Here is a 13,628-nt window from a genome sequence, read left to right on the forward strand (position 1 = left end):
AAGTGTTATTCCATTCATTGTTATTCACCATAATAAAGCAGTGTTGCACTATGGCATTCTTTGTGCTTGGGTTCATTCTTCTATGAGCCTGCCTTTTAAAAGGAGACTGCTGGCTCCCTCTGGTGGATTTCGTTTGTACTCCATACACCTTGATGCCTGGTTAAAGACCTATGATGACATCTTGATTGCTGGCTCCCTCTGGTGGATTTCATTTGTACTCCATACACCTTGATGCCTGGTTAAAGACCTATGATGACATCTTGATTGCTGGCTCCCTCTGGTGGATTTCGATCGTATATCGATTATTTGGAAGCGTGGCTGATATGCTGTAATTCCTGCTGCTGCCCATCAGACGATCCGAATCCCAGATGTCCAACTTCAGATGACCTATGTTTCATCACCCATATGCGCATAAATAAGCCCTATCTGGTTCGTGCAATCTACACCTATATCTGCCACTATTGCCACTCTTGACCTTTTGATAGACTGTCACTCTTATGCCACATATTTGCACCAATTCTGGAGTGTGGATTAACAAATTTACCCACTTTTACTAGCTGTACCCACCTTACACTTTATAGAGTGGGAGTGAGGGGGGCACGGTTACTGCTATTGCTTAATATCTATCACAATGTTGTAGTTGTTAATTGTTTATTTGCTTTCAGTATATGAGGGTTTATTGCAGTATAAGTCTACTCCACTCTGCCATTTTTTATATATGAGTGTTATTGAGCGCTGCACTACCTTCCTACATATGCTTTACTTTACTATTTGGTATCAGTCTGAGTGCTAGCTGCTTTGTACTATAGGCACTCCATTGGCGCAGGAGGATCATACAACATTTATAAAATCATAGATGACCACCAGATTGCAAATATCAAAAATAAAAGTTCCAACAGATTTGTACTGTCCATATAGTATCAACAAATACCACACTCACAATAGTTTTAAAAACAAGCAATTACTGTCACAGAGCATAAGCACTGGATGTCACAATTTTTGTTGATCAGGTTTTTCTTTTTTTCCAATATTGATTTAATTTGGTTTATGTCAAAACATTTTTTTGGAAATATGAATTAATTTTTGTTAATTTAAAATAATAGTTTTTATATTATTCACAAAGAGGAGGAGCGTGGCATAATTTTTATATTTGTTTTGATATCTAGAGTCTGATAAACCCCAGATTTCTCCAAAAATATGACAATGCCCATTGAAGTTATAGGGGATATTTGCATTCCCTGTGATAGCATTAAAAGTGATAAAAAAAAAATAAAAAATATGAAGGACAGTGTAAAAATAATAAAAAAAATATACACTTTTACTTTTAATGCACAAAAAGTTACTTTAATTTTTTTAAATTACTTTTGAAAAATTGCTGCGCGAGTACTATGTAACATAAAAAATTGCAGCACCCACCATTATATTCACTAGGGTGTTTGCTTTAAAGAAATATTTAATGTATGAAGTTTTAAATTAATTTCCTAGCAAAAAATACAGATTTTTGTCATGGGAACAAAAAGTGTCAGAGAAGGCTTGGTCTTCAGGTGGTTAGAAGAGTGAATGATTTTTTGGCATAAACTTCTATTCTAATGCTGGACATAAAATGCCCCCACCCCCCAAAATGTCCCTTTTTGGAAAATAGACATCCCAAACTATTTGCTGATAGGCATTTTGAATCAAATTCAAACGAGATCTGCAAAATACTCAACATGCTTCTTATCAAATTCCTTGGGGTGTCTACTTTCCAAAAAAGGGTCATTTGGGGGGGTTTGGTGCTATCCTGGCATTTCAGGGCCTCCTAAACTGTGATAGGTAGTCAGGAAGTGTAATGAGGAAATAAAGCCCTTTAAATGCCTGAAGGTGCTTATTGGATTTTGGGGTCCTGTACTTGGCTAGACTGCCAAAACGTCTCACACATGTGGTACCCCCATACTCGGGAGAAGTAGCAGAATGTATTTTTGTGGAGTAATTCCACATATACCCATGGCATGTATGAGTAATCAATCATTTTAAGTGACAATTTTTGGTAAAAAAATAAATTATTCTATTAACGCAACATGCCATGGGGTGTCTATTTTCCAAAAAGGGGTAGTTTTGAGAGGTGGGGGCATTTTATGCCCAGCATTAGAAGTTTATGCCACACATCATTCACTTTGAACCCCCAAACATATCTTTTTTTTTTAAAGCAGACACCCTAGTGAATAAAATGGTGGGTGCTGCAGTTTTTTATGTCACATAGTACTCGCACAGCGATTTTTGAAACGCAGATTTTTTTTTTACAAAAAATACACTTTTGATTTTTAATGCACAAAAACACAATATATTGGCCAATTATTTGATAAACTATAAAAGATGATGGTGTGCTGAGTAAATAGATACCAAACATGACATGCTTTAAAACTGCATGCCTCGTGCAATGATGGAAAATTGCATACGTTTTTAATATTCATAGGTAACACTTAAAAAGCCTTTACAAGCTACCATTTTAGATTTACAGAAGAGGTCTAGTGCTAGAATTACTGCCTTTTGATCTTTGCGGCGATACCTCACATGCATGGTGCAATTGCTGTTTACATACCGGCACAGGGTGAACGCTCGCGCACGCAGGTGCTTTTTTTTTTTTTTTTTTTTTTTTTTTTTTATCCCTTTTATTGCTATCACAGGGAATGCAAATATCCCCTATAACTTCAATGGGTATTGTCATATATTCTTTTTTAAGAAATCTGGGGTCTATCAGACTCTACATATCTCCTCTGCCCTTACATTATCTAATCAAACCAAGATTGGTTTGATCAGATGCTTTCCCAATTTACAAATGGCGCTATTTATATCCTGCGAAACTGAAGTGATGAAATGCTCGAAGCTTTCGATTTCTTAGACTATAGAGATTATTGGCACCATTCTGGTCTCCAATCAGCTCTATGGTCATCTGGCAGAAACGCCGGCTGCATTCTCAGGTTCCCCCGATGGCGTGGGATTGCCCGAGAATGCTGTGGAACGCAGTGGGGGAGGGGGTGGCATTATCTAACACTGCTTGTAAACACAATCCTGCAGCTAATTAGCCACTAGGATTGCTTTTACATGAAAGCTGATCGCCGGCTGAAAAAAACAATATCAGGATGATGCCTGCAGCTGTAGACATAATCCTGGTATAACCATTCAAAGTCCAGTGATGTACCAATGCTTCGCTGGCCCTTGCTGGGGGGGACACACGCACACGCGCGTTCTCTTTTTTTTTTTTTATTTGTATGCAGCCTGTGGGCTGAATGAAAAAAAAAAAAAGAGCAGATATCTCTGGAAGAGCAGATATCTCTGGAAGAAAGAGTGTGTGGTATGCCCACCATTAAAATATACCGCTCTGCATCCACCCACTTCTAATGGTGGGCACACATTAGGTCGCACAGTGCCACATGCGCTAATTCCAAGTGTCACGGAGCTGGCCCTTCCTCCCCCATCCTCTAAGCTTGCTGCCTGCCACCGCTCATCAGCCCCTCACTCTTCTGTCCTGTCCATGCTGGGACTTCTAGTCCTCCGTGTCCCTGACACAGGCAGCCCCTCACCCCCCTGTTGCCTGCAGTCTGGCCCCCTGCTGAGGGAAACCGCAAACAGGCCCCCACCCCCCTCCCTTTCCCCCCCTCCCTTTTCCCCCTCCCCCTCCTGCACATCTTCCCGGGTTCCATGCCAGACAGGGACAAAGGCCTGGGAGACAGGGCCCGTTGCCATGGTAACCCGACAGGAAGTCTCGGGTTACCACTGCAGCAGCAAGGCGCCCAGCTTTGTACTTAAGAGAGAGGAGGGCAACCCCCCTGTGTGTTCTCTTGGTTGCATGTGTGAGAGGAGACTGTGCTGAGCACCAGTTTCTCTCATACGACCATCCCCCGTCGTCCTTCCCCTCTCCCTGGCTGATCTGACTGCTCGTCTGCTGCTGGATCCCTCTCCTATGTGGGCTGAACTCTCTGCTGCCTGGAATCCTTTCACTGCCTTGACTTACCTCTTGTTCCCTGTGAGCCTGTGGGCTGGACATCTTCTCTGCCTAGATTTACCTCTTTGTTGCCCGTGAGCCGAACCGACTTAACCCTTCCCTGCCTGGAGCTGTTGCCAGTGTGGACTGTAGCCCTCTGTGTCCGGCTCCCCGCATCCAGTAAGTGGACTAACCCCCGTGCTGCCCAAAAGACTGAGCCCAATTATCCCCAGGAACCCGAAGTTCCACAAAACCACCCCTCCCTTGCCTTATTGAACCCTATGGATTACCATACCCCTGTTATTCCATATTGCCTTCCCGAGAACTTTACTGCATTGCTGTGTCGGGTGTGGATCTGTGGACTAAAGGAACTGTTGTCTGTGCCCCAAAAACCTCCCCAATAAACGCCCGCACATTGGGTTCCGTGCAATCTGTCTCCGTGTGCTTTCTGGTTCTCTTGACACCAAGGTTGTACAAAAGTCTTAATAGTGGCACGCTCGAATAGAAATTGTCCACATATAAGTGGTACCCCATATGGAAAAAGGATGACACCAAGTCCCAAGCTATCTGCTCCCCATGTAGTCTGGGCACCCGGGAGGCTCCACGTGACATCTTTTCCCTCGTTATTCCGAAACTTATATGTATAGCCTATTGCCCTCTCACAGGTCTTCTACATCTTGACCCCTTATCTGGCACGCTTGCTGGGGAGAATTTGTTTGAATGCAAGGCAGCCAGAAAAACTGAGGGACTCGTCAACACATGTTTTGCTGGGGAGTGTAGAGATCTGCAAATTTTTGGCTAAGGTGATTTACGAGGGTCTGAATTTTAAGGAGCCAGTCAAATTCAGGGTCACCCCGAGGACGACAGAGTGTATTGTCGTTGAAATGCATTTTAAGCATTATATTCTCATATCCATGGCAGCAGAGAAAAGGGGCATATGATGACCAATACAACCGCAATTTTTTTTGAGAGTTAGGCCCAAAAGTCTTTAAATTTGTAAACCATAGTAGGTTTCCATGCAAATTTGGGTTGGCGGCAATAAACTGTTGTGCATATAAATAGTTTTCATCCACAATCAATGCATACAGATCTTCCGTGAAAAACTGCTCTAAAAAAATCTAGGGGAATAGTTAAATTTGCTGTTTCCACCTGAATTCTGGGTTGGGCAGTGAATGGGGGAAGTATGGGTGTTTCAGAATTTGTGGGCTGCCAATCGGGATTTGCAAGCACATCCAGAAGGATACTACGGGCTCCACGAGCCTGTGTTCGAATTCTTGGTGGCTGCGGGACACTACTTGTGCAAGCCCCACCGCACCAGCTTGTACTGCACTTATGGAACCCTCCACGTCACCAAGTGATACTGCAGTATTAGTATGTACTAGGCCACTGGTGCTCGCCAGTTCACCAAATGGTAGAGCGGCCTAGTACTGGCACTCTGCTCCTTATGAGAATCTTCTTGCGATTGTAACACCTCAGCAACCTTGGAATAGGGTAGTTTACGCTTGACCTTAGCAGAGACCGTCTCCATCGTCTGAGCTTTCTGTCAGGGTGCTGTTGCTGTCTACAGGTTCATATTCTGAGGCAGATTCTGTCAGTGAGGCTTCTTCCCTCTCATCTGACATGTTCAAAATCCTGTAGGTTGTATAGTGCTGATCTGACCAAAGATATGGATCCGTTCAGACACCATACTAGCAATGGAGGTTTTTTGTGTATGTGAGCGTGTTCCTGGTAATCAAGGGGTTAAATTTGATGACTGGTGTAATGACGGGCAATCTGATGCTATCTGGGAGGGACGCTAACTAATGCTATCTGAAGTTGCTGGTCACACTATCTGTACGTCCCGACGCTCGCAGGGGATGGAACCCAGATGACATATGCCGTCATCCGCCAGAGGACATTGCAGGGGACACTGTAGGAGGGACATCGCGGGAGCGCAGGACAAAGCAAGTGAAGAACAGATCCCGGAGCAGCGCTGCATGGTAAGCCCTAGTGTAGCTCGGGGTTACCGCTTGTGGTACTGAAAGTTTACCCCGAGCTACACTCGGGAATACCTCCAGGGAGGTTAATCCAACTTCTTGAATGTACATGCCAAGTCCAATCACTTATATGGGATATTAGAACTTCCTTTTTTTCTGCCTCGTAATACCTTTTTTTAAATCTGGTACTGCCAGACCCCCTTTTCATTTAGCTTTAAGTAGTGTTTAGGGCGTCCTATATTTCTTTACCCACCTATATAAACCTCAACATGAGAGACTGCAGTACTCTTAAAGAAAGCGGTAGTAATCTTGATAATGGAGGGAGAAAAAGAAACATGTCATAATGTGCTACTGTGCATCGCATACTAGCACATTATGTGAAATCTATTTTAAAACTAAGTCCTACAGTGGCATGCTGTCAACACTGACAGGTCTGCCATCTTCACCCGGTCCTTCTTCCGGGTTTGTGGGCTCTGACGGTTTGAATGGACAAGCCGCGATGACGTTCCTCCCGCGTGGGAGTCCATGTTTATTGCACACAGCTCTGAAGGACTGATACAGGTTTGCCTTACCTTTAAAACTTGTGCACCGATGCTGCTACACAAGTAAATATCTCCTAAACGGCTCACGTTTAGGAGATATTTACAGTACCTACAGGTAAGCCTTGTTATAGACTTTCCTGTAGGTAAAAGTAAACAGACTTTACTAACAGAAAAAAAAATTTGCTAATTGTATCGAAGCATTTGAAATGTATATGATATCTTGCGTAGAATACATATTTTTCCTATAGTTCAGATCGATCTTAATAGCTTTCAATAATTGGATATAATTTGCCTTATGTGGGAAATCCAGGGCTTGGGGTTTATTTTTGATCTAAGTACTTAAGTTCTTTAGTCTGCCATGTAAATGGAAATAGAGGTTGTAAAACTTGTTTGGCTTTTTTTGAAATGGTAATATTTAGAATGTCTGATTTGTCAGATTAAATTTCAAATTAGATAATCTCCCTACTGTTTGAATTCTTTAAGGACATTTTGTAAGGACATTTTGTAGTGTATCTCTAGGATTGGGGAGGTGTAGAGCAATTTTTCGTCTGCATATGCTGCAACCGTATACTCCAAAACACACACACACCTCTTTACCCTAATAGAGAATATCAGGAGTTCCTACGACAGGATAGACAACAAAGGAGTTAGAGGACATCCCTTCCTTGTCCCAATAAATATTTCCAAAGGTCGAGAGCCTGCCATTGATAAGCTTTAGGATGGTGATATAGGGCACCTATCCACTCCCTCATCTTACAGCTGCAAGAAAAAGTATGTGAACCCCTTGGCATTACGTGGAGTTTTGCATGAATTGGGCATAAAATGTGCTCTGAACGTCATCTAAGTCACAACAATAGAAGAACACAGTCTGCTGAACATAATACTACACAAACATTAGATGTTGCCATGGTTTAATTGCACATAACATGTAAAGATTCACAGTGCCGGGAGGAAAAAGTATGTGAGGCCCTAGCTTAATGACTTCTCCCAGAGCTAATTGGAGCCAGGAGTGAGCCAACCTTGCCTCCAATCAGTGTGATGATATTGGATGTGTTGCTGACAGCTGTCCTGCCCTTAAAAAACACACACACCTGTTTTGGGTTTACTGGTTTCAAGAAGCACTGTCTGATGTGTACCATGCCTCGCAGAAAAGAGCTCTCAGAAGACCTACGATCAAGAATTGTTGACTTGCATGAAGCTGGAAAGGGTTACAAAAGTATCTCCAAAAGCCTTGATGTTCATGTGTCCACGTTAAGACAGACTGTCTACAAATGGAGAAAGTTTAGCACTGTTGCTACTCTCCCTAGGCATGGTCGTCCTGTAAAAATGACTGCAAGAGCACAGCGCAGAATACTGCATGAGGTAAAGAAGAATCCCAGAGTGTCAGCTAAAGACCTACAGAAATCTCTGGCACATGCTAACATTTTTGTTGACACATCTACAATAAGGAAAACATTAAACAAGAATGGAATACATGGGAGGACACCACGGAGGAAGCCATTGCTGTCCAAAAAGAATATTGCAGCACGTTTGAAGTTTTCAAAAGATCGCCTGGATGTTCCACAGCACTACTGGCAAAATATACTGTGGACAGATGAAACCAAGATTGAGTTGTTTGGGAAGAACACACAACACTATGTGTGGAGAAAAAAAGGCACAGCACACCAACATCAAAACCTCATCCCCACTGTAAAACATGGCGGAGGGAGCATCATGGTTTGGGGCTGCTTTGCTGCCTCAGGGCCTGGACGGATTGTTGTCATTGATGGGAAAATCAATTTCAGAGTTTATCAAGACATTTTGCAGGAAAACGTATGACCATCTGTCTGCCAACTGAAGCTCCGCAGAGGATGGGTGATGCAACAGGACAATGACCCAAAGCATACAAGTAATTCAACAAAACAATGGCTGCAACAGCACAGAATACGCCTTCTGGAGTGGCCCAGTCAGAGTCCTGACCTCAACCCGATTGAAATGCTGTGGCATGACCTTAAGAGAGCGATTCACATCAGACATCCCAAGAATATTGCTACACTGAAACAGTTTTGTGAAGAGGAGTGGTCCAAAATTACTCCAGATCGTAGTGCAGGTCTGATCTGCAACTACAGGAAATGTTTGAGGTTATTGCTGCCAAAGGAGGGTCAACCAGTTAAGTCCCAAGGTTCACATACGTTTTCCTCCCTGCACTGTGAATGTTTACATGTTATGTGCAATTAAACCATGGCAACATCTAATGTTTGTGTAGTATTATGTTCAGCAGACTGTGTTCTTCTATTGTTGTGACTAAGATGACATTCAGAGCACATTTATACCCAATTCATGCAAACTCCACGTAATCCCAAGGGGTTCACATACTTTTTCTTGCAACTGTAGGACCCAAGTCTATTTTTCCCAGCATGGCAAACATTTATCCACAGTTCACTCTGTTGAAGACTGATGCCGAGCTGTACTCGGAAGTGATCGCTTCTCCCCAAGATCTTCCCGATGCTGTGCCAGAAATGGGAAACACCAGATGTGAACATCATGGCCCCCAGATTCAATAAGAAAGTGGACTAATTTGTGAGCAGATTCAGGGATCCCTAGCCTTTTTGGTGGATGCCTTGCTAACTACTTGGAGCCTATTCCGTTTTGTTTACGTAATCCCTGAAGTGAAACTTTACCGACAACAGTTTCACAACATAGAAGGGGGAATAGATTTTGGTGATCCTGATTGACCCAGCAAATTTGGCACACAAATATACTCTTGACATACATAAGTTGGACTTTTTTTTTTTTTCTCCTTCTTCCACCTTTAGTTGCTGCTTTGAACAGCATGGGTGTTGAAACGCAGGTATTTAAAGAAAAGAGCAGTACTGATTTTGACATTCCAACCATGCTCAAAGTGACAAAATCTGCATGTCATAAGATCTGGTACAAAAGCGGTCGCCTCACCACTCAGAAAATTCTTTCCTGCATCCTGGCCTCTTTCAAGTCTTGTCTAGACCATCATCTGGCTTTTAGTACTATACATAAACACATTTCTGTCATATCCATTCTGTTCTAAAGACCTTTGACTTCATACAGTCTTGTTGGGACCTTTTATACAAGTTGTGGGTTAAGTTAATCCCCAGGTTGCACCTGGGATTTAAATGTAGTACATTTAGTTCTTCAAACCCTTCCCTTGAACAAATAAGGGATATTCCCTTTAGAGGATCGCACTAATAAGGTTCACTTTTTTGGTGGTCAGGTGTGTTTTCAGGTTTTCTTATATTAGAGAGAAGGTTGCCCTGCAATCAAGGCCTGACTTCCTTTCCAAGCTTATTTCTTACTTTTTATTTCAGTGGAGCCTACTCCACCAGATCTGTTGATGTTTATTAGCCTTTTAAGCATGAAGCATCGATTTTGCAGGTCTGCAAGTTTTCCAACTAGTCTTCTTTTCATATCCTAAAGTTTTACAGTGGACCTCCAGGCCCCTGTTGATGTGAGCTTTGGCTGAAAAGGTGTTTCAAGCTGTCTTGAGTTTCAGGTCAGCTAACTACTTGTTTCCTTGTGAACCTTCTTGCCTTTGTTTTGCTTTTGTTGTCCACTCTCAGTATATTGCTTGGAGATGTCCCATTTTCTATAGTGTCACATGTCCTGTGTCCTGTATTGCAGAATTTAGATAACGGGAATTTTGATTTGTTTGTAAATTCTAAATTTTGGAGTTCAGTACTGGACGCAGGTCCCTCCCCTCTGTTTCTGTTTATTGATTGCTACAAAACTCAAGTCCCACAGAGTGGATGGGGTTAGTAGAGGGTGCATTGGAGTCCATTCCCAGCGATTCTTTTGTCAGTTTCCAATCACCGAAATGTAAAAACACATAATACAGGGTCTATGATTGCGCATCCTGTGTTCTGTAGTTTATTCCAAGATATGGAATTTACAAGCAAGGCAAAATTTCCATTTTTCTTTTAAGATACAATGAAGTATTATAACCCGTCAGTTATTTTTTTACATTTGTTTCTTTTAACAGACCTTTACCATTATATCATGTATCATACCCCAAATAGGAAATGAGAGGAAATCCCTCCAAAGCAAGAGTATCCCTTGTTGTCACCAGAGCTAGTATCCTCCTTTTTTTTTATTTATACTTCTGTTGACAACCCAAAATGTATTATTTACTTTTCACTTTCAGTGATAACAGTAAACAGGACAAACATGAATGGGAATCTCCCTAACGAAAACAAAAAGTCTTAAGAACCAGACAAGTGCTCAAATTTCTCTTCAATCAATCCAAAAAAAATTGCATTTTAGTTATACTTTAGGCAAGGGTGTTCAACCTTTTGAAGTGCGAGAACTACTTAAGTGATTTGGTAACCTCCCATCAAACAGTAAATGTGTTTGAGCCAATACTGTCCTGAGCCCCTTATAAGGCTGCTTTCACACTGCTGCGCTGTGGTTTACCCTCATCGTGGGTGCTGTGTAGTGCTCCTGCAACTTTCCGGTCGGTTTGCTGCACTGAGCTATAGACTTCGATTACATCTTGCGAGTTTGGTATTTCTGAAAACACATCAAAATTCCTGCATTCTGGAGTTTTGTTGCGCTTTCAGAAAGTGCACCAAACTCGCAAGATATACAGTTATAAGTCTATAGCTCAGTGCAGCTAACTTCCAGGAAAGCCACAGGTACATTGTTCTGCTCATGTGGATCAGTGTGAAAGCCGCTTAAATCTTTTTTTAAAAGTGCTAATATGCTTATGGCAAATGTGCAGTGGAGTTATTTATTACACTGAACTTTTCATCCTAGTTATGCTGGCTCCAGGCTAGAAGGGTCCCAGGCGAAGTGCGTCTGCTGCTGGCTCCAAGCACTTGATGCTCTAGGTTGGTGGGTCGGTAACCCGGTGATCACAATCTGGGCTTGCTGACCCTCCATCCCAGAGAATGGGCATGTGCTTCCCTGGTTTGAGGTTGCGGGTCACATTGGAGGGCTCTGCAGGCCGGGGGTTTAGCACTCCTGCTTTTATAGCTCATACACACTGCAGCTGATAAACCCACGTTCAGGAGCTTTTCTGCGTTTTTTTTTCAGCAGCCCCTGAACTCTCCCTAATTTTTTCCTATGTGTCCATGTACACTATGACATTTATAGGCATTTGGGTTTACAGTCTGTTTTTTTTTAATGCACCAAACGTGCGTTCAGGAGTAGATTTTATCAGCATTTCAAACAATTGTAAACGCGACTAGCCGCGTTTATAAGCGTTTGCGTTTATAAGCATTTTTTAACTGTTCCATATCCACATGCTTTTCAGAGCCTTTTTTCATCATCAGAAATGCATGCAAAGCATTTTCCATTTATTCAAATAGACCTAGCACACCAGCGCAGTCAGTTCCAGGTTTTGCATGAAGGAAAAAATGGTAGAGCGTGCCGCATTATGCTCATGATGGGATCCATAGTGAATACAACCAGAAAAGACAGGTCATCTCAACACATACTGCTCTCTCTGCTTCTGCTCTCTATTTCTCTCAAAAAGTCTGAAATAGTTAATGTTTTACTGTTGTTTTTCAGAGCATTCTGGGTATTTTGGAAGGTCTCCTGATATCTTTAAAAAACTCTTCTAAATGCAAATGCGCATAAACGCGGTATGCAAACGCGGCTAAACAGACTTTTTTAACCTATGTTTTCCAGCAGTCCGTTTCCATCGTTCAGAAGTGTTTTCCAAACGTCCCGTGTACATGGAGCCCTTAAGATGTTCTTACATGATAGTCTTATCCTATGCAAGGATATTGTGTGAGCTAACATTCTTTTAGTGCTTGAAACATTTCTTTTTGGATGGAAATGGTAGAATTGAAGCCTAGTACAATTTTACGAGATTGGGTAGCTTTTTTGTTCAACTATGAAATTTTATGATCACTCTGTTCTTTCCAGCTCAGGTAGAATATTGAAGGGCTTTGAATGTATACAGCAGCATATGGGAAATAACATCAAACATTGTAATAAGCCTTCTGTAGTATCTATGGAGCAGTTTAATGGAATATTCCAGGGTGGGTAAAGAGAAAATGTCCTTTTTTTTTTTTTTTTCCTCAAGCGGTGCATTGTTAAATAAGATCTATAGTGCTTTGAAAAAGTATTCATACCCCTTGATATTTTCCACATTTTTGTCATGTTACAACCAAAACCATAAATGTATTTTATTGGAATTTTATGTGATCGACCAACACAAAGTGGCATACAATTGTGATCCCGAAGGAAAATGATAAATGGTTTTCAATTTTTTTTTACAAATATGTGAAAAGTGTGGCGTGCATTTGTATTCAGCCCCCTTTACTTTGATAACCCTAACTTAAATCTAGTGGAACCAATTGCCTTCAGAAGTCACCTAATTAGTAAATAGATTCCACCTGTGTGTAATTTAATCTCTGTATGAATACAGCTGTTCTTTGAAGCCCTCAGAGGTTTGTTAGAGAACATCAGTGAACAAACAGCATCATGAAGGCCAAGGAACACACCAGGTAAGTCAGGGATAATGTTGTGGAAAGCTTAAAGCAGGGCTAGGTTATTGAAAAAAAAAAAAAAATGTCCCAAGCTTTGAACATCTCTCGGAGCTCTGTTCAATCCATCATCTGAAAATGGAAAGAGTATGGCACAACTACAGACCTACCAAGACATGGCCATCCGCCTAAACTGACAAGCCGGGCAAGGACAGTATTAATCAGAGAAGCAGCCAAGAGGCCCATGGTAAATCTGGAGGAGCTGCAGAAATCTACAGCTCAGGTGGGAGAATCTGTCCACAGGACAACTATTAGTCATGCAGTCCAAAAATCTGGCCTTTATGGAAGAGTGGCAAGAAAAAAGCCATTGTTGAAAGAAAGCCATAAGAAATCCCATTTGTGAGAAGTCATGTGGGGGACACAGCAAACATGTGGAAGAAGGTGCTCTGCTCAGAAGAGACCAAAATTGAACGTTTTGGCCTAAAAGCAAAATGCTATGTGTGGCAGAAAGCGAACACTGCACATCACCCAGAACACACCATCCCCACCATGAAACATGATGGCTGCAACATAAGTTTGCGGGGATGCTTTTCTTTAGCAGGAACATGGAATCTGGTCAGAGTTGATTGGAAGATGGATGGAGCCAAATACAGGGCAATCTTAGAAGAAAACCTGTTAGTCTGCAAAAAACTTGAGACTGGGGCGG

General features: G+C 42.0%; 1 protein-coding gene across 1 annotated transcript in view; it reads left to right on the forward strand.

Moving 5' to 3' along the window:
* The window catches only part of RNF17 (ring finger protein 17), a 458,697-nt gene that overhangs the window by 65,186 nt on the left and 379,883 nt on the right, over positions 1–13,628 (forward strand). Inside the window, exon 10 of the mRNA XM_089666019.1 lies at positions 8,853–8,993. Within this exon, the coding sequence (XP_089522145.1) occupies positions 8,853–8,993 (141 nt within the window). The remainder of the gene's footprint in view (positions 1–8,852; positions 8,994–13,628) is intronic.

Source organism: Staurois parvus, unplaced genomic scaffold, assembly GCF_062004578.1.
Source record: "Staurois parvus isolate SC_StPar_1 unplaced genomic scaffold, SC_StPar_1.0 ptg000050l, whole genome shotgun sequence".
Classification (NCBI taxonomy): domain Eukaryota; kingdom Metazoa; phylum Chordata; class Amphibia; order Anura; family Ranidae; genus Staurois; species Staurois parvus.